The sequence below is a fragment of the Clupea harengus genome, chromosome 5, assembly GCF_900700415.2.
Source record: "Clupea harengus chromosome 5, Ch_v2.0.2, whole genome shotgun sequence".
Classification (NCBI taxonomy): Eukaryota; Metazoa; Chordata; class Actinopteri; order Clupeiformes; family Clupeidae; genus Clupea; species Clupea harengus.
Genome location: NC_045156.1, coordinates 29,964,483 through 29,981,440, shown reverse-complemented (window position 1 = coordinate 29,981,440; position 16,958 = coordinate 29,964,483). Strand labels below are relative to the sequence as shown.

The 16,958-nt window shown below is 41.0% G+C and overlaps 1 protein-coding gene across 3 annotated transcripts; it reads left to right on the top strand.

The window, feature by feature from the left end:
• The first annotated feature begins 812 nt into the window (after positions 1-812).
• abhd6a (abhydrolase domain containing 6, acylglycerol lipase a) lies at positions 813-13,631 on the top strand. 3 transcript variants are annotated; one of them, XM_042707919.1, is made up of 9 exons: positions 813-1,021; positions 2,398-2,542; positions 4,047-4,203; positions 5,130-5,243; positions 9,471-9,603; positions 10,130-10,287; positions 10,948-11,002; positions 11,096-11,196; positions 12,938-13,631. In XM_042707919.1, exons 2-9 carry the CDS (start codon positions 2,424-2,426, stop codon positions 13,118-13,120), a joined length of 1,020 nt encoding a protein of 339 aa, XP_042563853.1. In that variant the 5' UTR covers positions 813-1,021; positions 2,398-2,423; the 3' UTR covers positions 13,121-13,631. The 3 variants fall into 3 exon arrangements, with proteins under 3 accessions (XP_042563853.1, XP_042563854.1, XP_012687367.1); XM_042707920.1 differs by having other exon boundaries at positions 813-1,077; positions 2,411-2,542; XM_012831913.3 differs by having other exon boundaries at positions 814-1,021; positions 2,411-2,542.
• Positions 13,632-16,958: the final 3,327 nt, after the last annotated feature.

The following is a 16,958-nucleotide window of genomic DNA, read 5'->3' as shown; positions in this document are numbered from 1 at the left end:
ATGAAATTGCATCAATGTTGATGGATTGAAGGGTACAGCAGAGAATACATTGAGTCGCATGGGTGAGGTCATCTGTGGCATGGAAAGGTCTGAGGTTTGTCAGAAAACTAGGAAGGAGAAGCAAGGTCAAGCCAATCAAGATGAAATAGAAAGGCTGTTTTGAGAAAGGAGGCAGCTGAAGGGGACTGCAGAATTCCTACTTAATGAAGCCGATTGAGAGTGGCTACTTTGAAGAATTAAAAAAATTAAAAATTTTGTTTAACACTTTTTTGTTTACTACATAATTCCATATGTGTTCTTTCATAGTTCTGATGTCTTCAGTATTAATCTCAGGCCTATTTTACAGCTACATTTCAGTTTTGTATTCAATATATAAATTTAACATTTATATCTGAACTAAATTTGCATTTGAATTTACATGAAACATTTGTCTTTTAGGCTACATATTGGCCTAAATGTGTTAATTACATTTAAAATGTGGGCTAACTTTGTCAGACATTGTCACATATGGCATATGCAACTGAACAGGTTTTTTTACATCAATTTCTAAGTAAATGTAACGAAACTGTGCTAAATGACATCTAGAAACAAAATATTTGGTGTCCATACCAGTATAGATGCGGTGCATTCCTTTTTTAACCTGAAACATGCATCACCACCAGTGCCAATTTGTTAAACCTGCTAACAGCAACCAATATCCAAATGCTTTAACAATGATTTTATAAAAATGCCTGTCACATCAAAATATTGTCATACAGAGACATGTCCCTTGTCAGCAGACACTGTCCTACAGCTCTCTCTTGTTTGGTAACAGCAAACGGCTGGGCACTTTTTTCGTCGGCATAATTTTTTCTCCCTAGTCCTTTGTACAGGCTACCTTTAAAGCGAAGGAATCACGCGAATGAATTTACGTCCTGGCGCTTGAAACCTTGCAATTGTCAGATCAAGATTATGATGAATAGGCCTACCTGAAAGTCGAAATAATCTTGGGAGAAAAACTCTCTGTGGCAGGATTTACACGGTAATTCTGTATAATAATTTACGATCTTGTAGGTTATGACGTGCGTTTTATATAAGGTAAGGAAGTGCAACGGAACGAACGCTTGTTACTGATAGGCACAAAAGTATTGCTTTATAAAGCTGTCAAGTGATTTTCGAATTTGATACAAAACAATTCGCCTACTCGATGTAAGATTAGGAGGGAGTAGGCTTATATATGTTAAATAAGAGATCATACAAGAGTTCTAGACATCAGTAGCAGGCTTTGTATATGACCATGACCATGACCATGACCTGTCACCACGCGCTAAATATGGGACAATACTGGAGAGTGACAATATTGTTCAAATTGAACTATGTGCAATGATGTGCACAATGCTGGTTTTCCGTATTTGCGGACTGCACCTTTTGAGTAGGCCTAGCCATACGATTCTGTGTTGATCCGTTGATTTTAAATTGCATGACAATCATTTTCTGTGAATATTCTGTAGCTAATTTTTTTACACTGATGGAACGTTAAGACTCACTTTAACAACTGGTCTTGGCGATACTTGTCAAGTTTCGTCTCTCTCTCTCTGACAGAGGTACTTGCATAGAAACACACAATGCTTCAATGGTTTGACATGCTTTTATCAATGTAGACGTTTTGTATCTCAAGCCAGTTAGATAGGACCGAGTCTAATATGAGTCCAAGAGGGAACAAAAAACCTAAGTTATGTTCAGGCTGTTGCCTGCTGCTAAAATATTAATCATGCTAGCTGGGCTAATACAAATACACACAGTGGTGTCAGATTGCTTATGCTTCAAATACTGTGTCAAAAGTCAAGAGTTTGGGCTAATCTGCTATGAACTGGTGTGTTTGTGTGTGTGTGCCATAATCGTTCTTATACCTACAGATAAAAAGAGAATATTTCCCTCATCAGAAACACTGTAGTAGTCAGATTTGAACCAACTGGGTGATATTGTGTCATTCTGTGCACTGTTGTGTTGGGGACTGCTGTAATGGGACACTGGTGCTCTGTGTGCTGTGATGTGGTCTGTGCTCTTGGTTGATGCAGGAGTTGCTCTTATGTGTGTGAGTGTATCGGTTGTGACAGCACTTGCAGACTTATGGGGATGAGGGATGGGGTCACCAAATGTTTGCCTTCTGGCCTGTTCAGGAATGCAGAATCTACTTTCTGTTTCTCACTCATACACACATATTGAAAAATACACGCATACACCCAAAATGCTACCTCTCTTTAATATGCAAGTAAACGATTGAAGAGTATGTCATGGTGTGAAGGTGTGATGTATTTTAATGTAGCCTTTTAGAAATTTGAAAAATACATCCAGGATGACTTGAATGTTACCAGTCTTTTGGGACAAAAAGAGATACTTATAACTGGCTGATGGCAGTTTCTTTTTCCAGAAGAGGCACAGCCATGGACCTGGATGTAATGAATATGTTTGTCATCGCTGGAGGCACCCTAGCCATCCCTCTCCTGGCCTTTGTGGCCTCCTTTCTACTGTGGCCTGCAGCGCTCATAAAGGTGTATTCCTGGTAATGTCAAGTTTTATCAAGTTTGGTTTGTAATGGACAGGGCTTCATAATGAAAAGGTCATCAAATTTTCTTATGGTTTCACTTAATTTAACTTCTGTAGTCTGTTTCTTTCGTGATATTTAAATCATACATTTTTCCCCTAGTCCCATGTGGCTGAAAGGATTTCTTTGTTCTCTGTTTTTAGTTTTTTTTATCTGCCTCTGTGCGAAAATCAAGCCTCATGGTTTAACAAACAGCAAATCCATTGCCTTTAAAGGGACATTTTCAACCTGGGCCACCAACCCGAGGGAAGTCCCCCCACTAATTGCGCAAGGAATTAAACATCTTTTCCGGTGTATAGCTAAAACACTCATCTGTATATAGACTACATATATTGAAGTGGGAAAGGCAGTGGTTCCCATCGTGTAGGGTGGGGTCCCCTGAGGGGCCTTAAAGTAACGGAAATCCTAAACGACCAACTACTGCACATATTCAGTATTCATATGGAAGTGCTCTTACAACAGAGTAACCTGTAAATAACATCTGGTCATGAGTTTATAACCTACTTTGCAATTAAATAATATGGTTAGGACCTAAGGTTTAGCCTATATGTTAGAAAGGATAGCTAGACTAATTATTAATAAATAGGCTCAGGCTCATAATGTTATTATAAATGTCTGAGAACATGGACAGAGATAGACCTGTGTCTGGTTATCTCAATAACTGTAAAGAAACTGTAGAAAATGACTGTTTGTACCGTTTCTGTAGTTAAAGTTTCAGTTTCTGTAGAAAACGACATTGTATACTGGACCAACTTAGTACAAATTTGGATCCAAAAAGATGGGAAAATAGGCTCTTAAAGGGAAACTTCAGAATGTTTTAACCTGGGCCTATTTTACCATCTTTTGGACCCTCCTTCCTTCAAAGTGCAATTACACAAGGCCAGCACCAAGCCTGTCGACAACACCACAACCTTTACGCCATATCCACACCCTCAGACAGCTCTTAAAGGGAAACTTCAGAATGTTTTAATTTCTGAGGGTGCGGATGTGGCGTAAAGGTTGTGGTGTTGTCTACAGGCTTAGTGCTTAGTGCTGGCCTTGTGTCATTTGCCCCCTGGACTGTTACATCACAGTTGGGTAACGTTCTTCACTCTTGACCTCTTTATACTGACTAACCACATCAAAGTCAACATTTGTAGTCTTGATTGTGATCTTTCCAATGCTCCTACCAGTATGTGTGTTTTTATTTTTGGAGTCAAATGTATACACGGATATACATGGACAACAACTAAGTGTTGGCTGACAGATGTTATTCACTAATACTTGATCCACCCGCTGGCCACAACCAGTTTGACACTGGGACTTAATATCACATTTAGGAATTATTCTTCCATCCACATGCCATTTTGATTCTTACAGTAAAACACTGGAAGTTCATGTGAGGCAGATTCAGCTCCTGAGCTTATTGTAATATGCCTGTACTGACTGAGTGTCTTTTCTTTCCTTGCTTTTTCACTCTGAGGTATTGGAGGAGAGCACTGGGCATGCAGGTGGACCATTCTGAGTATGAGGGGTACCGGTTCGGCTACTCCCACCGTGGGAAGCCTGGGAACCGGCCCTCTATCCTCCTGCTTCATGGCTTTTCTGCTCAAAAAGACATGTGGCTCTCTGTGGTGAAGGTAAAATGGCGTTGGCACATTACATATTCCTACAGAGTCTTTTATCATGTTATATACTGCAGTAGAGTCTGGAGGGGCCACTTTAAGCCCATGACACACCAGGCCGACGGTCGGCCAATGTCAGGCCATCGGTGAGCGTCTGTGGTGAGCGTTTAGGTGTGTCCCGCACCATTGGCACTAGTCGGACCCTGTCAGCGGCATTTTGTCCAATTGGGCATGTTGAATCAGCAGTGGGGCCTTTTGGCTGTTCAGCTTATTTATTTCCAGCTAACGTTCAGGATAGCCTTATTTTTCACCTCTGCCTCTTCCTTTCTTCTTCCACAACCGAAAAAACAAGGGCTGACAACACCAGTGCCATTTGGAACTTCTTATCAGACATATTCTTGATTAGAAGTAGCTATATTACGAGGCCGTGTGTTGTGATCGAAAGTGGAGTGAAAATGGTTATGAATTAAATTAGTTATTTCCTCTTACGCAGGTGCAGAACATATGTGCTAGTTTGCCATTGGCTGTAATCATTGTGGTGTGTTCAAGTGCAACTGCCCCAGACACAGGCAACGCAACAGTCAGCCTTTGTCACTGCCAGTTCTTCGATGTCGGTTTGGTGTGTCTCTGGGTTTAGTACCCATGACCTCCCCACAGCAAGAAGACAGAGCGATAGAAACACATGATGCTAGATGGGGTTGAATGGTTGGTCGGTTGAGTTCCAGGTGCATCATGACAGATAGTGCAACATCTCTGCTGTTCTTGTCACCATCGCAAAACCTACACTGGCCCAGTTCACCTACTGGTGTCCATTAAGACATTGTTCACATTACAGTGATTCAAATGTATAAACTAAGACTGAATTTCAAATGAATGACATAACAAGTCAATATTGTGCTTCTGATTTTCCCATGAACTGACTGGTTTTATCGTCTTTGCAGTTTCTCCCAAAGAATGTGCATATTATATGTGTGGACATGCCTGGCCATGGGGAGACGACACGTACCAGTGCTGTGGACTACTCCATTGAGGGGCAGGTCAAGAGGATACACCAGGTAGGCTGTGCCCACGGAGGAGGACCAAGGTATCTTAGTGGTTTCTATCCACACCTTTAGCACTTTCTTTTACACTTATTCATTTTATCAGATGATTTTATCCAGAAGGTTCCACTGTCTGCTCCACGTTTATGGCAAAATAATAACAATTGTGAGGAGTACAGATTTTTTTACCGATACTGATATTATCGTGCATCCCTGCTTTTTACTGGACAAAGACATGACAAGGTAGACAAAGCTATGATAGGGTGGACAACAATATGAGAGTGAACAAAAGCATGACAGAACGCAGTAATCCTACCTAAACAAATGTTTAAATGATTATTATGATGAATATGATTTAATTAGAACTTTCTTTTTAGGTTGCAAATCATTTAATTAACTAATTCTGCTCATTTGATTGGCTAAATGTATAATGATTCCCTAAACTGATTTACTCCACCTGCTCGTGCACACACTCCCATATTGGCCCCTCCAACTGTAGGGAGCTCCTGTTTGGGGCTTTGGTTCAGCCATAATACACTAAATGCGGCCATCTTGGTACCAACATATGTTATCTCGTGGACTTGGCCAGAAAAACTGGCCCTTCTATATATTCCTTCGTCTGCTGAATTATTCTTTTTTTTGATGATCAGAATTGTTCCCACCCTAGTGGTCAATGCTACTTCACCAATACAAACTAAATATATTGTAAATATTTTTTAAATATAGTAAAGGGCTGGAACGTGAGAACAGTCTAAAGTGCAAACAACAAATCAATCAGAAATGGACCATCGCTGTCAGTGCATACGCTGGTATGGCAACAGAGATGACACCGCGGCTATGTGATGAGCCTGGGTGCATTGGCCTTGATCCATGCAGTGGGGTTCCACAATGTCACCAAGCACACATAGTTTATTTCAGCGCGAAAACTACAGCTAGCCAGCCAAATGATAGAAAATGATTGAGGGCAGCATATCATCGCATTTTTCAGGACCCTCAAGAAAAAATCCTTGAAATATTATAAGTGAGAATGTGACTACTGGAGCTCCTGTTGTTAGGATGGAGGGCAACTCCCCCAGGCTAAGGGGAACTCCCAGGCTGACTCAGATGGTGTGACTTAGACTTCTCGGTCTGCAGTCAGATAGTCCAAAGACAAATGGAGAATGTCATTGGCTCAAGGAAAGATGTGAGGGAGAATTCATCAGGACTTAGGAAAAGACAGCCAAGGTGCTAATAGAATCTACACAACCAGGCTATGTAACTATGCAGCGGACGGATGTTAATCTGACTACACTACCAGGCTATGGAACTATGCTGCAGGCGGATGTTAATCCGACTACACTACCAGGCTGTGTAACTATGCAGCGGGCGGATGTTATTTATGTGGGTCTTTAAATGTTGCTGCTGCAAGGAATTTGTAGGTCGGTATTATCTCTTTCTCTCCAAAGGGATGGTACAGTGTATCCTATGGTAAAGGAGGTATAAATGGAAGCATTCCTTACTACTTACAGAATTCAACCAGCTCTTGACATTGCTGCCACTTAGATACTTTTGGGTCATTTCACTCAGTTAGGGACCTTCCTAAACATAAAAGACTATCCGACCGCAGCCCTGGGCCGATGTAGCTATAGCATTGCATTGACCATTGAAATGAATGGGAGTAGTACTTCCTCACTTTCTGCCATGTTTGCATATATAACACCTCCATGGCTGTAACATGGACAGTCCAATCTAGCGCTCCCTTTGGCACAGGCAGGTAATGTATATCATTTGACCTGGTGTCTAACTGATAGCGTGGGGGACTGAGGGAGCATGAGTGAGTGATAATTTTACATTTACATTTAGCAGACGCTTTTATTCAAAGCGACTTACAAGGATGTATACACATTTTTACATTTACACTGATGGTACACTGCACATCAGGAGCAATTAGAGGTTCAGTGTCTTGCTCAAGGACGCTTCGACAGGGAATTGAACTAACAACCTTCTGATTACTAAACGACTTCACTACCTCCTGTACCACTGTCGCCCCACTGATAATAAGGCATGGTGATTGATTAAGTGAATAGGGTTAATAGTTTTACCTGAGGCCTTTGTTCAGTAACATCCTCTGTGATATAGAAAAGCTCCCCTTGTTCAGCTTTTCATTCAGCCTCTGACCATCAGGTGTGTCTTCTCCCTGCTCAGCTACCTGGCCTGATCTTTTAAGACCATCAGGTGTGACTTCTCCCTGCTCAACTACCTGGCCTGATCTTTTAAGACCACCAGGTGTGCCTTCTCCCTGCTCAACTACCTGGCCTGATCTTTTAAGACCATCAGGTGTGACTTCTCCCTGCTCAACTACCTGGCCTGATCTTTTAAGACCATCAGGTGTGACTTCTCCCTGCTCCACTACCTGGCCTGATCTTTTAAGACCATCAGGTGTGACTTCTCCCTGCTCAACTACCTGGCCTGATCTTTTAAGACCATCAGGTGTGACTTCTCCCTGCTCAACTACCTGGCCTGATCTTTTAAGACCACCACCGCCATCTGTGCTCCATCCCATGCCCAGCTTCAACACAAGTACAGGTGATCTCCATATGTAAGGGCTCAGATGAAAGATGATAGAAGTAGTTTGCCTTCTGTCTATATTGAGTTGCTGGCCCATCCATCGCTAATGGAGTGAAGCCTGGTCATTTCAAGATGTCTGTCTGACAACCATTAGGATGACTGGATGAAGATGGGCCTAGACTGCTGTGGGGTCCTGTCTTGTTGAGGGTGAGATGGAGCAGGAGAGGTGTGGTGAAGGCTGTCCTGAGGTGTGAAGGGACCGGCATAGGTCATAAGAATATGCCATAGTCAATAAGTCAATGATATTATACCTAGTTATAATTGTTACTTTTATTTGGATTTAACTAGCCATGAGTGGACGTCCTGGGTGAATATACCTTGGGCTGACCTGGGGAGTGAGGTGTGATATTAGACTCTCACCTTCCCCCCCCAGGACGAGACAAAGAGCCCTGCATCCAGGGCTTATTTGAATAGACGGTAACACCCCTAAACTCAGCTTTTAAGAGCAAATCCTACAAGGAATAGATCAGATATACTGAGGTGAAGTTCTGTGAGGGAGGATGGATCCTCAGTCTCTGTCTCACAGTGGTCGGCCGCCATTCTTCAAGAATAAACCTGAATCCTGACTGATCAAACCTAAGACTGAATCTTCAATATATAGTATAAATTATATACCATCAGGTGTAAAGTACCCCAGTTTGAGGAGTGGCCTGCTGATGCCCCAAAATGAACAGACGTACAGTACAGTACGTGTTTTCTCTACTTTTATTATTTTCTACATGGTAGATTAATACTGAAGACATTTAAACTACGAAAGAACACATATGGAGTGATGTACTAAACAATACAAGTGTTATCTACCATGTAGAAAATATTAAAAGTAAAGAAAAAAACGTCTTCAAAAATGAGAAGGTGTGTCCAAACTTTTGACTGGTACTGTATATTTCATGACTGTACCTGCAGCTGTATTTTTCACTTAAGTCCTCTTGCTGCATGCATTCGTGACTCTGGAGGTTGGTCCGAAGCTCCTGTGACTCATACTGCCACCTCATGTTGAATATGTACCCCCTGACATTGAAAAGTTTCCCCTGAAACTATGAAATTAGGTCACCCTCTATGTCATCAACATCCTTTTTCACAGTTCTCACTAATTATTTGTCATCCTTCAGGACTTTCTCATGCTAAATGTAGTCACTGGTGAATATAATATGGTGAAACTGATCCATTATTCTTTTGATTCAGATTAAAACTGATATACATCATTATTACTGAATGGTTTTTGGTTCTGGGTGGGCATTAAGTATATATTCCTTCACATTGCTACACCTTACTTTTTACTGTTTTTATCTAATGTTTTGTAAGTCGCTTTGGACAAAAGCGTCTGTTAAATACGTGAACTATAACTATAACTATTTAAAACTATAGAGGGCCTCATTTGATTTCTGTTATTACTGCAACACAGGCACTCTGATTCTACAAAACAGCTCTACTGCCATCAAACTTTTGATATACATGTAAACATTCAACAGTTTCATATAAAACATGTTTACTCATTAGTGGTGTTGTAGAGGAAATCTGAAAGGTTTTTCATGTCAAGTGATGGGAGATTTGAGTTGCTTGGAATGTAGCATGTCTGAATGCCTGTTCTTGTTACCATTTTACATTTTTATTGTTTACTGAACCCCTCTTGTCTAGTTTGTGGAGAGCATTGACTTAAACAAGAAACCCTTTCACCTGGTGGGCACGTCCATGGGGGGGAATGTGGCTGGTGTGTATGCTGCCAGCTTCCCTGCCGATCTCTGCAGTGTGACACTCATCTGCCCAGCAGGTCTATCAGTTCAAATTATACGTCACCACTTAAATGAATCCACATCAATGTTCACAGCCTATTGTGTTAGCTGTCAGTGAAAGAGACAGAGAGCACTCTTATCTCCACAACTGGACATACAGTGGGCCTGTCATTTCTATTCACTCAATAAAATGGACCTAAGCACGATTAGTGCCACTGTTAGCTAACTATAAGGCAGCTCTTAATACAACTGTATGGTTGTACATTGTTGCTTCAAAATTCACTCGTTAAAACACATAAATACTGAAAGAGTACTGGTATAGATTATGATTATTCCTGACGACAGGATTATTCAGATAACTAGGTGTTGGAAATCTACAAGGCTTTGTGTAAAATAAATGCTTTTCTAATTGTATCACCGAGTCTAATAAATACTTGGTGAAGCAAATGAAGTGCAGGTGTTTGTTTTGGAGGTTTAATGGTGATTAGAGATACAGTTCCATTGAAACGTGGATTGCATGGACTGGCAAATAACGCCATCCACACTGCTCTCTGTCCCACGCAGGTTTGAAGTACCCTACTGAGAGTGCGTTCGTAAAGCGCCTGATTGAGCTGGAGAAGACGCAGGACACACAGAGCATCCCGCTCATCCCCTCCACCCCTGAAGAGATGGGTGAGATGCTGAAGCTGTGCTCCTTTGTGCGCTTCAAGATACCTCAGCAGGTACTGTGCCTGGGTTTTCCATTTGGATTATTTGATGTGATTGTAGATTTGTCTAAAAACTAAGGGTTACTCAGATAACTTTCATCATATCCAGATAGTAATGCTTGTGATTTCCACAGATATCTCAGGGAACTCGTTTTTCAACATTATTTTGACCCTTATCAAAGGACTTTTGAGGAATCTGCCTTCCGTGCTAGTTTATCTAAGTTTTAAACGTTTTTTTTTTTTTTTTTTTAAGTTTTTGACTAATAGTGTCAGCTTTGCTGACCAATGTTTGTCTTAACTCTGCAATGCACGAGCCACCTTACCTCACGTCAATTAAATGCACCACACTGGGACAAGAGTGGGACAGCCACCCGGTACCTGCTCACCCTCTGATGCCCCTGCTGTTTGCATCAGTGCCCTCCAGCAGGGGTGAGAGGATGAAAGATGCAGCAGTGCTACATACCCCATTGGCTTCAAGTTGTCAGATGGACACCAGTTCTTTTTAAGAGGGACCAAGTCTCGCTAGATGTGACGTTATAAACTTAGGAAGGTAGTGTATTGTAAATGATAACCACTGTAGGTAAGAATAGACTGGTATCAAAAACATGATATGAAATGAAATAATTTATTAAACTATTAATAGAGACATTGGAACATTTCGTATTGCTTTTCCAGATTCTTCAGGGATTAGTGGATGTCCGGATCCCACACAATGACTTCTATCGAGAGGGTTTGTAACCTTGACCGTTCTTAATTATTAACATTTGTACCAGTACCACATTGTCCAAATGAGTGACTATGTAGGAATTTTACTTTTCTATAGTGTTCATGGAGATTGTTGGAGAGGCGTCCAGGCATTCCTTGAATGAAAACATGCACTTAATATCTACACCACTGCAAGTTATTTGGGGAAAACACGATCAGGTAACATATTACAAACCTTTTGACCTTACCTAGAAACAAACCTTTGTCAGTGGTTGCCAAAACTTTGAAATGTTGATTTTGTTATTAATACTGATACCACTGATGGAGAACTAGTTGCTACCTGGATGGGCTGTATGTGAGAACGCAAATGTCCAAATCAGTTGGATTGGACCGGCCAGCTCCCAAGTGTAAAGTCCATGTAATGTCCAATTGAGCCCGTGTGTGAATAGAGCGGGCTGTGTAGCAAAACGTTTATTTAAACGGAAACAGTGGTGCCAACACCCTGTGTGTAACGCTAGCACAGCTGAGAATGTTTATTTAAACGGAAACAGTGGTGCCAACACCCTGTGTAATGCTAGCACAGCTCAGAATGTTTATTTAAACGGAAACAGTGGTGCCAACACCCTGTGTGTCATGCTAGCACAGCTCAGAATGTTTATTTAAACGGAAACAGTGGTGCCAACACCCTGTGTGTCATGCTAGCACAGCTCAGAATGTTTATTTAAACGGAAACAGTGGTGCCAACACCCTGTGTAACGCTAGCACAGCTCAGAATGTTTCTTTAAACGGAAACAGTGGTGCACGAACACCCTATTGGACCTCATTCTCGAACACAGTTAAGAAACAGTTAAGAAGACATTTCTTCTTAACTCCTCTTACGAAGTTCCCGGGACAATTCTGGCATTCATGAAAGTTTTCTTGTCTGGGATTCGTTCTTAGCTAAAAACAGGATTTAAGAACGCGGAAAAGCAGTCGTAGATAGGCCAGATTGGAGTGCGCCCATGTTCTTAAGGGCTGAATTTGTGAGAAATCGTTGGATTTTGCGTTCACATCAATTCTACAGACATCCTCGGATTTAAATAATTATAATAATAATAAATATAAGAATATTTGTATGATTAACAATTACGTTTCACCTTTATAGTCATGATTCTACGAGGCATCGTGATGTCCTAAAATAAATAAAAGCACTACACGGACATTGCAAATGGCAGTGAATAAATAAATAAGCACTAAACTCAATCGCGTGTATATAGCCATAGTGGAATATAATGGACACATCTACATTCTGCAACAGTACCTCCACCTCTGCAGCGGTGAAGTTAGGTCTGCGTTTACTGGCCGGTGCACCACCTGTGTTCGCTTTCTGTTTTGACATGATTTTGATCAGTCTCTGTGTAGAGCCTACCCATTGGACAAAATGTAGTTTTCAAAGACGGGTATTTGATACCTCAAGAGACCTAGATGTGGTCTTTTTTATGGTTTCAATAATGTATGAATTTATTCGCAGATATCACTAAAATTCCTTAGGAGAAACAGTTTGAGACAGACATGGCAGTGTGCCTTCCACAGTTTTTGCGTATGTTATGAAATTCAGAAATAATGTGCTATGAAATTAGGGCCCAGGAAACCAATCGCCTACTTGACCATGACATCATAGATAGATAGATAGATAGATAGATGGATACTTTATTAATACCGAATGAAATTTAGGTCATCCAGTAGCTTATACACTTAACTTAACTCACAAACATACATACACAAATCACAGTAGAAAAACAATACACATAGGGAAAAACATGTTCACAGGGAGTGGGGTGTATACAGATATTATACAGATATTACAGTGTGCATTGATTGTGTCAGTGTTGATGTCCACAAGGAAAGTAGTGCAAAGAGTGCAGAGAGATAGTGTTCATGTGCTTGTGTGGTCATATTGACTCATTCTCTTCATGCTTAGGTTGTGGATGTTTCCGGAGCCTCTGTGTTGGCTGAAGCATTGCCGGGTTGTCAGGTAGATCTCCTGGATAACTGTGGCCATTCGGTGGTGATGGAACGGCCCCGTAAAAGTGCCCAGCTCATCATGGACTTTATCATTGCTCAGCAGAACGCAGGCTGTGCTAGCGGCAAGAAACTTTCATGAGACTTTTCAGAGATTTACTCTTAAGAGTGTATTGTGATTGATACATATTTTTTATATCTAGCTATGTAACTCAGGGATTTTGCCCTAAATCCTGACTCTCAGCAGGATGGGAAATAATGCTTAAACAGTACAATGTGAACTACCTGACAGTTCATTTTCAATGTGCCAAACTCAATTCATTTGGTCGCTACATCCATTCTTGGTCCCACCAGTCACTTCGGTTTTCACTTATTTGAAAAAGCAACACATTACTCAATATCCTGTAGGGTGAAACGGTCACACTGACATTTGGATTCAAAGTGTTCATATATTTTTCTGAAAGTAACTGCACTGTTGTGTGTAAAGAGGTGAAGAAAGAGTCGTCAGTTTGGATCAATGCACTGAAAAGAGAGAAACACAGATTTACACAAAGTATGGTTTGTATGTGTATGTGTCTGTTCTGTCTATTCATTAAAGTATACAATGCCATGGATTATATGTTGGAGATATTATTAAATATGTTCATATCACACTTGTGTCTGAAGTGATTTCATCAGTGTATATAGAGGCCATGCAGACGGACTCTAGTTTGTCTGAACCCGGTGAACCCCGAGTCCGGATAGCCCTATCGTGCAGACGAACGTACTGTATTCGCACACTGTATCCGCACTCCCTCGAATCGGGGGTCCAAAGTGAGTAACCTCCGAATCCGATTGCTGTTCGTCTGCAAGCTATCCGCATACCTAATCGGATTGCCCCACGTGATCGCATCATTAGACCAGCCAGAACAACTGACACAACCGTCCTTATTTAATAACTGAATAGTGTGCCATGGCGCAGTGAGTTTGGCAGCCAGTTATAACAGCTCTCCAGTTCAAAAAAAAAATTCTTCCTATTACCTTGCTCCTTTTCCACGTGAATTTCCCTAAAGAGATTAATACAAATGTATCTATCTATCTGTTGTTAGGAAAGGGATGACATTAACAAGCCACACTTTAATCTATCACTGTTTAATCTATTTGCATCAGACCATTTTTCAAAAAACAGTTTTTAAAAGTGTCAGCAATAGCCTATATGAGCAAATCTGACGTGAAAAGATTTTTTATTATAGACGGAAGTTTCAAAACAGATGAATGTTACGTTAGCTTTAGTCCTGTCAGACAACGATAGCGATAGCTACTAGCTAGCGTTAACGTTACTTCAGAGGTAGCCTACAGTACGTGAAGGACAAAGCCCTCAACAATAGCCTACATTTGTTGTTAGTAATAAAACCATAAAATTGGAAGCAATTGTAAACCATGAAACATTCAGGATCCACAGCACTTGCATTGTGGTCTCTCCTGCTCAAGCTCAGCATCTCCATAAAGCACAGGCATTTAAACAACTCAGACATGTCATGTTGCACATTGCTTTGTTGCACTGTTCTAAACTCTTTATTATCAATAACAAATATAATTATTTTTCGCTTAACCTACAGTCTGCTCTTACCACTGATTTTATAAACCACCATAATGTGTTACTGTGCAGATTAAATGTAGGCTATGCGGCTAAGCTAAACGTTGCTAGTTGGAGCTCAACTACTGTCATATGTTATTTTGATAGCATGCTCCTGTCTTCTTCTCCGTTTTCTTCAGTTGTCTGTAGCACCAAAGCGCCACCAACAGGCGTGGGGGATGTACTACAGCTGAGTCAATCGGATTCACTGGGTTCATGTGCACGCGATGTAAAAAGTGGGTAGGTGTGAAATAGGTGTGAAAAATGAACCCGGGTTCAGGCAAACTAGAGTCCGTCTGCATGGGGCCTAAAACTGCCTTAAACTGTGTGAGTATCATCCTGAAAACTGTAGATGTCAGGTGGTAACTCTGTGCTGTGATGGAGATTACAGGAACTGCTGTTAATGTTGATTGTTCAGAAAGTTAAATCTAAGTTCAAATGTAAAAATAACTTACCCTTAAAAGAAATAGACCATGGCAATATAGTCATTAAAATGTTAAATGCTTTAACTCATGTTATAGACTCATGTTGTACATTGGAAGTTCATCTACTGACCCTAATCAACATATCTATGAGGAATTGTAAAATGATGAGGAGTTTGTGTGCTTTTGAATGGCTGCAGTGGTATGTGACTTGGAATCTGCTCAATCTACACCTAGGCATGGCGGAAAGGACCTAGTAACACACATCTAATTTAGTCTTTTCAGAATATTTGGAACACACTATGTAGCTTATGTATTGCATAATATACAGCTGTCATATACTTGACAGAGAAAACCAGAAAGTACTCGAGTAGTCATATTCCAGGGGGTGACAGGGAATAATCTCGCAATGAGTAAGTAAATCATCTGCAAATCTTTGACTACCATTTTGGCTATTAGCTGGGTTGTTCTCTCAACTCAGCTAGCATTGCATGTAATAAAGGATGTTATCCGTGTCTGACCAGTGTTCCTTTTCGCTCGACAGTTTGTTACAGGCAATCGAAATTGTCGGCGAAGCCATCAAGCAGGAAGTGAGTTAATATCTCGGCCAATCTTTCTTTCAATTGACTTGAAACTTGCTGTGAGAACTTACAGCCATGCCCTTTACACGATGACATCAGGTTTCCATGGCAACTGTACCCTGAGGGCCTGCTTGGCCCTATCATCGCTGCTTGCAGATATATTCAATTTAGTTTCCATTCCTCACCAAAAGACATTAGCCTACACCTTGTGCGCATGACTTAAGGTGTTGATGTCAACTGGATGTGATTGGATACCTAGGCTACTGTCATACACTCAAAACAAACTAAATCTATGCACATGAACTAAACACAAACGGAAGATATTAGAGATATATTTGTGGTATAAGAGTTAGAAACAACAGAACTCATGTCCATCCCTGACCAAAGATGGACAGTTCACTTCACTTGGTCCCCGGGCGCTGCAAAGCTGCCCACTGCTCCTGGGGGGTCCTTGAGGAAGGACGGTCCAGGATGGGAAAAAAGCAGAAAATAAATTCACCGCGACCTCAGGCCTACCTGCGTGTGTGTGTGTGTGTGTGTCCTGTGTCGCATCCATATATGCACGTGTGTGTTCCAGTGTGTCGTGTGTGCCATTAAAAAACCTGACAAAGGTCTTAATTATTATTATAGAAACATAGCATAGCTAATAAGGATATCTTCTGTAGCCTACTCACAAGTTGGAGAAGTGAGTGTGGGGATAATGGGTAGGGTGATTTTATTAGTATAGTATAGTTCAACAGACTATTAATATTATTATTACAATTCTACTATTAACCTTAACAGACTGAGCCTGCTGACCAAAATAAAGCTATAGTCTCACGTTGCCAGCCAGATATTTGGCTTCATGAGACCAGGTTCATTTTGCGCTTAAAACTGTTTAAAATATCCACAAATAAAAAAAACTGAAATCTTAAAAACCGATACATATTTCCAACTACTCTAACACATTTCTCATGCTCTCTTCACTGCGCTTAGGCTACTAGTTACCTAAAGTGCTATCGGATTTTACCTTAATTTTCAGTTGTGTCCGCATTTTCGTGGCACAAAAGCCTCCTGACTGAATTCTGAATGGTCGGTATTTGAATAAAATAGACCTCTTGCCTATTTTGACCCTGCCTAGTTGGCGATGCAACGTCCACTTGTCTCTCGTCACTTTAAATCGTTAACTCTCATTGAAAATGAATGGCAGCTGCCACTTTGTCTCTCCAGCCTACTGTGTCTCGTCTGATTCAATTCTGTTCAATACAATGCATGTGCATGTAGGCCTATATATACAATGGGCAGTTTGAGGGTTGAAAAAAGGACAGAGAGAAGTATCTTCAACAGCTTCATAAGACAATCATAGGCATGTGGATCCTGTGG

Excerpts from the sequence above, each read along its gene's own strand:
- abhd6a (XM_042707919.1), top strand. The coding sequence starts at position 2,424 with ATGGACCTGGATGTAATGAATATGTTTGTCATCGCTGGAGGCACCCTA. Across the intron at positions 5,244-9,470 it reads AGGTCAAGAGGATACACCAG|TTTGTGGAGAGCATTGACTT; the intron begins GTAGGCTGTGCC and ends CCTCTTGTCTAG. Across the intron at positions 11,197-12,937 it reads TTTGGGGAAAACACGATCAG|GTTGTGGATGTTTCCGGAGC; the intron begins GTAACATATTAC and ends CTTCATGCTTAG.